The 11,537-nt window shown below is 46.3% G+C and overlaps 1 protein-coding gene across 2 annotated transcripts; it reads left to right on the top strand.

The window, feature by feature from the left end:
* The first annotated feature begins 217 nt into the window (after positions 1-217).
* FOXJ1 (forkhead box J1) lies at positions 218-10,689 on the top strand. Of its 2 annotated transcripts, none has more exons than XM_006136471.5 (3): positions 218-859; positions 2,013-2,598; positions 6,723-10,689. In XM_006136471.5, exons 2-3 carry the CDS (start codon positions 2,065-2,067, stop codon positions 7,536-7,538), a joined length of 1,350 nt encoding a protein of 449 aa, XP_006136533.1. In that variant the 5' UTR covers positions 218-859; positions 2,013-2,064; the 3' UTR covers positions 7,539-10,689. The 2 variants fall into 2 exon arrangements, with proteins under 2 accessions (XP_006136533.1, XP_006136534.1); XM_006136472.5 differs by lacking the exon at positions 218-859 and adding an exon at positions 876-991.
* Positions 10,690-11,537: the final 848 nt, after the last annotated feature.

Below are 11,537 nucleotides of genomic sequence, written 5' to 3'. Positions count from 1 at the left end.
ATGGCAGGTTTGCTATTAATTCCTCCCACAGCAAGGAGAGAGGGGGTCCTCTGCATAGGAATGCTGCCTCCCCCTCGCCTGCTCTCCCAGCTGCAGACAGAGTAGGCAGTGGGAAAGAAGCCCTCTTGCTCGGGCAGATAAATGGCATGTAACTGGGCAGAGGGATCCCAACATTTGTCCCCAGGGAGCAAAGAGCCGACGGTTTGAATCGTTCCCTTCTTTTCAGGGCAGCGATCATTCTGGTTGTCAAGTTGGGGCTTTTTTGGCAGCAGTTTCTTTAGCATCCAGATGAATAATGGGCGTCTGTGAGCTACTTCAACTGGACTTTAATTTGTCTTCATGAAACTCAGAGCAGCAATCCCACATGGCCCCTCTTTTGCTGCTACCCCACGTAAATCAGCGCCGAGCGATGCCCCACACGACAACTCTGTTCCCTTAAACAATACACCGGGCCCAGCCTTAGCTGGGTGTTCCTTCCTGGCCTCGAGAGGTTAAACATTCAGATTCGCAAACAACTTACCAGGAAAGAGGGGGAAGCCAAAAAAAGTTTGTGCAGAACTGCAGATGAAACTGGCAAGTGATTGAACTCTCCATGGAGATCATTGGACCAATGGCAAGGATGGAAGCTGTTTATAGGGGAGGAGCATCTCCATGGCATCCAGTGAAGCCTTTTCGAGCAGCTACTTAATGACAGTCATTCTGCTGCTTACAAATCACTGCAGCTCTGCAATAAAGGAGCTCTGGCAGAGCTTTGGGTAATAATTTATCCAAGAGGGGAAAAGTAGAAATTCCCTTTTTTTCCAGAACATTCCTGCTGAGCTGTGAACTTTGGAAGTTGTGGGACTTTGATAAGGATCAGGTAAGGAGCCCTGAAATATTTAGTGAGCTAGTTTTTTGTGGCAAGTGCATTTAGTGTTATTTCTACAGCACAGGGTACTGGAAAGTGCAGATGTTTTTTCTGCTGCTGATGGTGTCTTGCAGGCAACACTAAGTAAGTAGGAGAATGTATTCGAAAGTTAATGTATAACTAAGCCATAGTTTGGAGGATCTTTTACTTGCAGGTGTATTTAGACAGAACATTTCTTTTTTCCCACTGCACAAAAGTATTCTAAAATTGTAATGGTTTGGTTCAGTAACACCCCAGATTTTTGTTTAGTTTTGCACATTTTTGCATGTTTAAAGACAGGGTGACTGTTGCAAATCTTCATTTGCTGGAAGTTGCTGGATTGTTTCACTTCTTTTTATTTTGAATCTCCAGCATTTTATCTTAGCTATGTAATGGCTACATTATTCAAATGAGACACCAGCAGAATTTACAATTACATCTGGCTGTTAGCCTGGCATAGAAGCGATGCTACACACCTCTTTGGCATGAAATAACATTTGTATTCTAATTGTGATTGCATTTCTCTTTGGAAGAAATTCACGGCTATGACTGCCAAAGTAGTCAAAGGGGTTTAGACGCATCTCCTATTACATGAATAAATACTCTACCTCTAAATCTCCTAGGTTGCTAGAAATATATTTATACACCTTGTTTCAAAGATGGCAATGCCCTGCATAAAGAGAAAAAAGAAATTAATAGAAGAAATGGAATTTAGTTATCTAAGAAATACTCGGGGCACTTTAACAAATGCAGGAGACTATTATTTTGGGTTGTCATCCATGGAATTAAAGTCTACCAAGAAAAGGGTTAGCACCCAGAAGGAGGTACAAGTCTGGTCTGGTGCACTGTAGTTCGAAGATAGCGTAAATAGCAAAGCTGCTTGGATTCTTGGGATTCAGAAGACAGCTTGCTGTAAATGGCCCAGATGATCTCCAACTGGCTTGTGGAGGAGGCTGGATGGAGAAGGGGGGCTCCAGCATCTCTGGTGTGACTTCAGTGGTATCTGCAGGGGCACACCAGGGATCAGTGGAGCCAGGCTTATTGTGAGTGTCAGGTTGAAAGCCTGCTGACTGTTGTTAGCTGCCTGTTTGTTAGGGAACTTGATCTCTTCATGTTGTCCTTGCAGGATTGCCCCTTTCCCCCCCTTCCCTCACCTCGTTTCACCCAACACCTCCTGAATGTTGGACCTGCCCATTCTGGCCTCCCCAGACATGGCTGACAGCTGGTTGAACCTACAGTCAGAAGAAGAAAGAGGACAGGAGAGCAGCATGGGGGACTCTGCCAACCTGGATGACAGCCTGACTAGCCTACAGTGGCTGCAAGAGTTTTCCATCATCAATGCCAACATGGGCAAGTCTTCCTCTTCTCCAAGCAGCTCGGACCCTCATGGCTACCACAAGATCCCTGGCTCTGCTGCTCCTTGTTCCCCCTTGGCCGCTGACCCAGCTTGCATTGGGATGCCCCACACTCCCGGCAAACCCATTTCATCTTCCACCTCCAGGACTGCTCACCTGGGGATGGGCATACAGACCCAGCCTATGGAAGACATAGATTACAAGACCAACCCTCATGTGAAGCCACCTTACTCCTATGCGACGCTCATCTGCATGGCCATGGAAGCCAGCAAGAAAACCAAAATCACCCTTTCAGCCATTTACAAATGGATTACGGACAACTTCTGCTACTTCAGACATGCTGACCCCACCTGGCAGGTAAGGACCCCACCAAGCCATCCCCCCCCTTTGCATCCATCCCTAGAGATGGACATGTGCAGAATGCTGAAGGGGTTGGGAGAGATTTGCCCTAGGTAATCCAGTACTGCAGTAATGGTGCCAGTAGATGAAGTCAGATAGTCCTCAAGAGCTGATGGTGCTCCAGCCCCAGATTGGGCCAGAGCAGAACAAGAAGGAGTAATACGAATTGTGTTCCAACGTTGTGCGCCTAGCATCCACTGCACATGTGTTTAATGGAGCAACAGGAACTGTGCTGCCAGTTCTAAATGGTTGGCAGAAAGGGGAGTCTTCCTGTTGATGTCGTTTTAACATTGGTAGCTGACCTCTTAATGATGGCACTCTTAGAAGCAGTTCGTTCTTTCTTTCTCTCTTTCTCTCTCTCTTTCTTTAATTGCTTTTGGTATGTTTCCTGCCCAGGCCTTTTGCCTTGAGTGAGCATTCTGTAGCACACAGGAGCTGCTGTAAATGAGACCACAGCCCAATATAAAGAGGAATTTACCCTTGTAAAGCTAGTGATTGTCTATCACACCGCCGATGCTGGACAGAGGTTGAGATGGAAGACAAAAGGACAAAATCCTCCTCTGTTACATCAGCAGACTTTAGTGTGCTGCACGCATGTAAAGGAGAAGAGCTTTTGGCTCGGAGAGCACAGGGAGGAGAGACAGAGAGGGGAAAGAAGAAGTGGAGAGGAAAGGCTGAGAAGAACATGAGAGAAGGGGATGAGAGAAAAGACTGGGGGACAATGGCAAAGGGAGGATGGTAAAAATAGCTGAATGGATAAGGGCAGGGAGATATCTGTGAGGTGTTTAACTTCTGTATCGGGTTCAGACACATCGGCCAGGTTCCCCTGTTCTAGAGATTAGAAACCCAACAGTGCCTTGAAAGACAGCTTTGACCAGGCGAGCTCTTGGCTGCAGTAAGACATCCATTATCCTGCGATAGCCCACTGCCATTTTGAGGATACTGAAAGGTAAAAATTCTGCTCTAAGGACCTGAAACTCCTCCTGCCGTTGGATGGCACACCCGTTGGGAGGCATTTCCATCCCTGAGTACCAACGCCTTGTTCTCTTCAGATGTCAGACCCGGCAGCCCCCAGACTGAGGAGTCATTTCTTCACTCCCTTGCGGGGGGGGGGGGGGGGATTAGTGAATTCATCAGATCTCTGAGCCAGCAATTTCTACAGCCACAAAGGAAAAGATCTAGGGGAAGGGTTAATACCTTCATGTAGAAAATCCCTGATCAGCAGTGCTTAGATCAGCAAACACCATCTTTTCCAACCTATAGCACAACGGAAAGCTGTGTCCCCATTCAGCACAGAGCCTTGTATCCTTCAGTGGCTTGTGGCATGAAGAAGGGGAAAGATTTCATCCCTGTGATGAGAGCCCTGAGCCTTAATGCTCCTTTGCAAACAGAAAAACCTGTCCAGGGCCAGCTTCTTTTGCCTCTGTTTGAAGGAGGAACAACTTCCCTAGATCGCTGGTGACCATTACGACACTGATAAATAATTCCCTGCACTCCTTTGCAGGCTGAACCATGCCCTAAACTAGCTGCAGCCCCAAGAGTTAACCTGAAGATGCTCCCCAAAGCTCATGGGGAGAATCACTGAACCAGGTTCATCTCTGGTCATACCCTAGGCCCTCTAGGGTACATACTCAACATGGGGCCTCCCCAGCTATACTGGCTCCATGCCCTCCCCTCCATGGAATTCCTGGCACAGGGGGCGTTCCAAAGATGCATCACGGGGAGGAGGAGGTGTGGCCAGGGTGTTCCCACCCCCTGGTTAATCCCAGGCTGCTGCAAGGACATATGGGCCATGGCAGGCAAGGTGCCAATTGAGCGCTGCCCTCTCCTGCGCTAGAAACTGAGCCAGCCGAGCAATCCCAGGGTCAGGGAGGCTCAAGCTCCTCTTGGAGTCAATGCTGGCTCTGCATCAGCACCTGGGTGCATCAGGCCCATCGAATTTGAGTTCTTGTGGCCATGGGCACTGGCCAGCCAGAGATTAAATGGTTGCAAATCCGACTGCCACCGTTCAGTTGTGTGCTTACCCCCTTAACGTGCCAGCTTGGTCTGGCTCTCGACCATTTTTTTAAGAACTTTGAGAACCTGAAGACCAAACCTGCACTGCTCAGGACTGACACCGGAATGGTTCTGGGTTTAAACCAAATAAATCCGACAAAACAAGGGAGTGGACTCAGATGGAGGTTTGCTAAGACTGAGGTCCCGAGCCGTGCAGCAGCCATGGGACCATGACTAGATCAACTAGTGCCCACCGCCTTCCATGCAACCACATCCACTCTAAACTAGGGTGAATCTTAGGCATCTTCAACTCCCACCTTGTGCTTGTGACAGCTCCCCAATCTCCATTCCAGCTGGCATGTTCAACCTGAAATGGGAGGGGGCAGCAGTCCCTGGTTCTGTAAATTGGGAGCGATTCCATGCCAGCGAGCAGGGTTGCACTACCCGTGTGTGGAGTATCAGTCCAAAAGGCTTTCAGCAATAGTGGTTGAGGGAAACTCCCCTACATAAAGAACCGTCACCAAAGAGAGTTCTCATCAGTCTGCATCCCCTAGCAGGCGCAAGTCAACCTGTTTGGGCACTGGGGAATATACAAGAACAGTCAGCCAGGAGGCAAGTGCTAGTATTTTGACTTCTCCAAATTCTGGATAATTACCATATTTTCAATTAAACAGGTTTAGTAAAAGAAAAAAAAAAAGCTCTCAATCCCTCTCTGCAAAGATGCAGGTGGTTAGATTGCTTGTTGCAGGGAGGAATGATAAATATGCTAACTGGCTGGGTAATAATCAACTGCAAGCCAGCTAGGCTGAATGAAATTTGGGGCTGGGAGTGGAGAATTTGGCTTGGAATTGTCTGACCTTTGTAAGATTTCATTAAACAGTAAATTCTGAATCCCTGGAGTCTGGAATGTTTGCTGGGTTTTTTCCCTTTCTTTCCCATTATCCCACCACCTGTGCTCTCATCATTTTATTCCACTTCTAGTAAGCAGAGACAGACTCAAAAGGTCATGCCACCCATATGCAGGGGGAGAGGGATAGATTCCTGTGGGAGCTGCATGCTTTGGAAAAGAGCCAATTTGCCCAGGGAGTTTCAGCCTGGAGGAGGGGTGTTGGTTTTTTGTAGGATGTGTGGGTTTGTTTTTTGTTTTTTGTGAGGGCTCCAGGCATTCAAGCTTTGTTTTTACTATCCAGCAATACGGATTATGGATGAATAAGCATAAAGATATCCAGGCAACATTTAAAAAAAAACCTCCACCATGTCCAATCTCTTAACACTCTCTTGGCTTTGTATAGTGTAACACAGCATTATTTACCCAATAACTGAGTTTCCTTTCTGATTATGCACATCACTCCAGACATTCATGTTTTTCAGAGGAGCTCGACGGGAAGCAGAAAGTTCCTTTTTTAGTTCTTTTTGCAGCTGTTTTGATTTGTGCTTAGGAAGATACAGACAGTGATTTCATACCAAGCTTTCCTACGTCTTGTGGACAAATTCACTAATGGTGCTCAAAATCGAGGTGCAAATCCATTGCATATAGGTGTTTGTGTCTAAGGCCAACACCCCATGTGCAACCGGGTAACAATAATCAGCACATGGACACGTGCATTTCTGAGGAAGAGAGCATGCATACCTGAGTGGGATCTAGGTGCCAGGATAACACTAGAGATAGCAGGACTCATTCATTTGCCAATTCATTCCCCCCTGTTGCTAACACTGGCACAGCTCACACCCCCCATCCTGTCTTTTCATGGGAGTGATCCACATTCAACAGAAAAGACTCCTATGAAACTCAGGGAGCTCTGGATCAGGCCCCTTGGCTCTGGCTATTTTGAATCTGCTTGGAATTGAGATGGCTGCCTTCCCTTTGGTACTCACACAGCTGCTGGCCAAGGAGGTTTCTGCTGTGCCGCACAACTCGGGATTCGGCCTGGGATGTGTTTTCCTCTTGTAGTCATTTCTGTCTCCCGATTGTCAGAAGGCCCCAGGTGGTCCTATGTATCTTCACCCCATGGGAGCAGTTTACATTTTGTAATGGATCGTTTACAAAGTTGTACATGTCCAACCTTGCTGTTTTCTCTTGGGTTTAGAATTCCATCCGGCACAACCTATCCTTGAACAAGTGCTTCATCAAGGTGCCACGAGAGAAGGACGAACCGGGGAAAGGTGGATTCTGGAAGATCGACCCTCAGTACGCAGACAGGCTCATGAATGGGGCCTTCAAGAAGCGTAGGATGCCCCCTGTGCAGATCCACCCGGCCTTCACCAGCAGAGTCCAACAAGAAGCCGGGACGGCTGCTAACCAGGCAGTATCCTCTTGGTCCAACCACAGTGTCCTGAATGTCAACATGGAGTCACAGCAACTGCTCAAGGAGTTTGAGGAAGTCACAAGTGACCAGAATTGGAACCCAGCGGATGGGAAAATGGGCCACAAACGTAAGCAGCCATTGCCCAAACGTATGCACAAGACAGCTCGCCTCTCTAGCTCCCCCTTGCTCACCCAGGAGGAACAGACGGAGCTTGGCTCATTGAAAGGTGACTTTGACTGGGAAGCTATCTTTGATACCACCTTGAATGGCGACTTCTCCACTTTTGGGGATCTGGAACTCACACCTCCTATTAGCCCAATAACTAGAGATGTGGACTTGACAGTGCATGGAAGGCACATTGACTGTCCACAGGAATGGTGCCCAGTTGGACAAGATCAGGTCCTAACAGAATCCAACCAGAACAACTTGGACTTTGATGAAACCTTCATGGCCACCTCTTTCCTTCAACATCCCTGGGACGAAGAGAGAAATGATTACCTCTCAAATTCGGTCAACATGGACCAGTTGTTTGACCTCAACGACTCTTCTTTGCCAACAGACATGAGTGACTGGAGCAGTATGGGATCTTTTTTATAAGAGGCTGCTGCCAGCTAGAAGGATCAAGTTAAACCCAGATAGACTTTATCTATTAGCAAGATACTCCCATTGCTGCTGGAACTTACAAAGAACAAGATCCCTAGAAACATGTTGACTTTTATCAGCTGCAAAGTACGATCAGTGACAGTCACTCTAGAAGAAACCCAGAAAATTTGGCTGGATATATCTCTAAACAACATGCCAGGAGAAGTCTCTGCCCCTTGGGTTTCTCTAAGGGAAAAATAATTGCTTATTTTGGGACTCTGTTTTTTTTAAAAAAAGAAATGCAGATTATCCTACTTTTTGTGGGAATGGAAGGAGCATATGTTCACTCTAGGACAAAGGAGAACAGTTGCTGAGTTTCATGCAAGAGCTGAAATTTCCTGGTGACTTAGAAATTGCACATGGTCTACAATGTCCTTTCTCCTTCTCCATTTGCCGCTCTCTATTTGTTTGTTTGTTTTTTCTGTCCAGGGATATTCCCAGGTACAACATGAGATAATTAAGTAACAAGTAAATAAAAGTCCCTTCTGGATTCTATACATTCAATCTCCTTCCTGAATTGGGGCTGGAGAAGAAGATGAGATCTGTAAAATCAGATGTAAATCAGCAAGTTAGCCTCTTCAGATGTTTATAGTCTATTATATATATATAAATATATCTCTATTCAAAGATACCTATATTTTTAGCACAATCAGTAGAGTATCTCTTTGATGGGATGGCAGTGGAAATGTTTTTTTCTGTGCTGTATAAAGACTAATGTTAATTGTTCTACAAATTAAAAATGAAGCATGTCAAGTGTTTATTGTAACAAAATATGCAAAGGAAAATTCCTACATTTAAAGCAATTAATTTCTTGAAGAATCAAGAAAAGGATCAAGACAGGAGAGACGGAGAAGAGACTTGACCTTCTCCAGATTGTGCTCTTACTTATTTGTGTATCCTGAACTCCTGGTTTCGGATTATGTGCAGCTGTATTTGCTGTAAGGCCCAGAATTGTGTCACTGTGAACCTGCTACGTTTCTGAATGATGACTGACAAAACCATGTTCTCTTCGCTGATCAGAAACTGTGATCCGAAAGCATCCCCTTCATCCGCTTGCATGTCAGGCTCTGAACAGCCTTTGGGATGAGCCAAGAGACAAATCAAGCGATAAGTGATTAAGAACTGAGCTTTCTTCTCCCTCAGTGAAGCAGCTATGATCAAATGTTGCTTTCTTTTGGAATTGTTATATTGGGGGTTCCCATGCTCACACCAGCTGTTGATTATTTTGTTTATTTAAACAAATGTGCTTGTATGGGATGAACAAAAAATGAAATCTCTGTCCAGGACTCAGTCAGGGAGCAAGAGGCCAAAGACTCTGCTTGCAACAGACGTTAGTTATGAATGAAAGCAGAGTTTAGAATTCTCTTCTCTGCCTTCAAAATGTGTCCCCTTTACTCTGCTCCCCTCCTAAGGCAATAATTATTCTCAGCACTTACCACCTCCAGCCTGCTGCACAAGGTTAACCAGCTAATTCTCACTGCACCCCTGCAAGGTAAGTATTATTATCCCCATTTTACAGATGGGAATGACAAGGCAGCAATCAATTAATTGGTTTGACCACATCTAGTAGCAGCACTTCACTCCCAATCCTGTGATCATACTGCCTCCTAAAGGTATGAAGGGGATGCCAGCAGGCTAAAGGTTTCTCCAAAGCAGCTAGAAATTAACATGGTATTTTCAAATGCCTGGAAAGGCAAAGCAAGGAGAGGCAAAATGCCTGACTCCTTTCTTAAGACTTTTAACAACCCAGGATCAGAACCTCAGCTGGTGAAATTTGCCAGAGCTCGCTTAACTTCAAAAGAGCTATGCTGATTTACCTGCTGACGATCTGCCCCTAATTGGTTTGCTAATGGGAGTGTGGAAAGGTGTCTGTGAAATATGCATAGGCAGCAAAGAAATATTATGGTAGTTAAAAATAAAAAAACCTCACAAAAACTTGAATTCAAGCTCTAGAGAATCAGATTCTAAGCCTCTCTGTTGGTACAAGTAGTATAGTTAAGGTTAGGTAGCAGCTAGTTAGCAGAAATGAAGTTACTTTGGAGTGTGTTAGACTTGTTGAAAAAGTGGAAAACTATAAACTTTTTTGTTTGTTTAGAAACTATAGTAAGAATATAGGAATCTTGATATGAGCAAACTAACTTAGCTGGAGTCTAATTGTCATTTAAAAATAGCCTGATTTAATGCTGGAAAAGAAAACCCTTGTATTAACTAATGAATTAACTTGCATTCAAGGTCACAGAGGTCGGAAATGCAATGCATTCCATGTGGGTTTTCAGGTACATAGGGCTAGCTCCTCAGCTGGTGCAAATCAACCTAGTTCCACTGATGTCAATGGAGCTATTGAGGCTTACAGCAGTAGAGGATGCTGACCCACTGATCTCCATACTGGTGGCTGCTGGAGTGGAGTGGAACAATGAGGGTATGTCTACGCTTCAATAAAAGATGTGGGGCACAGCTGTGGCTGGCCCCAGTCCACTGGTTTGAGCTCAGGTTGTGGGGCTAAATATTGGTGGGAGCCTAGACTCTGAAACCCCATGAGAAGGAAGGGTGGGTAGAAGCCAGAACATACACACTGCGGTTTTTAGCCCCACATCAAGAGCCCTGCAAGCCCAAATCAATGAACCTGGGTTCTGAGACTCATTGGCATAAGATTATTCCGAGGGGCCATGGTTTACACAGGGCTCCCCTGGGTCTGGCAGACATGCAGAGGATACAAGCTGCCATGGCTGCCAAATGACTCCAGAGGTTGGTCCCCGTTTTACGGAGGACTAATGGGAAGGAGGGTTGGAATTTTAACATCTCAAGTACTCAGAGAACAACCGCCAAACCGAGTGGGGGTGTCGTTGGCCAGCATGCACTGCTGTGACAGCTGGCTGTGTTGCCCAACGGTGAGACATAGCTGCAGACCTTCATCTCCATTCCAAGGCTACCTGTGCTCAGACTGGGCCTAGTCCAGTGTGGGGGTTTTATGCTTCATGTTTTTTGTTTTCTCCTGTTTTGGGGCCTGTTTCATACAGATGCTGGAAGAACTGCAAAGATAAGTGTGCAATTTAACCTTTTTCATGGAAAGCTATTTACAATTAAAAAAACATGGCAAATGGAAAAATGGGTTTTGCCTCCTTGTTTCCTAAGGCTTAGCATCGCCTTCTGTCTAGTACCTACGTGGCTCCCATTTGCCATGGCAGCCACTCCCCAACCTTTTAATGCGTTTATCCTCCCAGAACTCCTGGAGGTGAGGTGGCCGGTGTGGTTACCCTCAAGGTATAGCTGGGGAACGGTGGCTAAGGAACTCACCCAAGGTGAGACCAAACATCTGTAATGGAGCAGAGACTTCCGTTCAGGTCTCCCAAGTCTAGAGAGTGCCCTAACTGCTGGGCCATCGTTCTTCTCTTTTCATGGAGGTAAAAGGTGTTTAGGGATGGGAGAATGACATCCGTCTAAGGGATCAAGATGTAACATGCATTAACTAATTAATTGATTAATTATACTAGCAGACTTACCCAACATTGCACCGGGTCCTTCAGAGCAGGGTTTTGGGGATGTCAGAGAGGTGCAGGAGGCTGGGAGACAGGGGCATGTTCTCCACCCTTAGATTACCCCACCTGCCAGGGGTATGTTCTCTTTCCCTCCCTGCAGGTCCCCCCCGCCCGCAGGGGCCTGTTCTCTTCCCTCCCCCCAAACTCCCCAACTTCCAGGGGCCTTTTTCCTCCCCACCCCACTGAACTGGTATTGGCCACTGTCAGCAGACAGGATACTGAGCTAGATGAATCTTTAGTCTCACCAGCTGCGTCTAGACTGGCAGCTGCTTTTGCAGAAAAACTTGCCAGCTGTCTACACTGGCCGCTTGAATTTCTGCAAGAACACTGACGATCTCATGTAAGATTGTCAGTGTCCTTGTGGAAATGCTATGCTGCTCCCGTTCGGGCAAAAACCCACTTGTGCAAATGCTTTTGC

Source organism: Pelodiscus sinensis, chromosome 20, assembly GCF_052426305.1.
Source record: "Pelodiscus sinensis isolate ZL-2025 chromosome 20, ASM5242630v1, whole genome shotgun sequence".
Taxonomy (NCBI): Eukaryota; Metazoa; Chordata; order Testudines; family Trionychidae; genus Pelodiscus; species Pelodiscus sinensis.
This window is presented reverse-complemented; position numbering and strand designations above follow the sequence as displayed.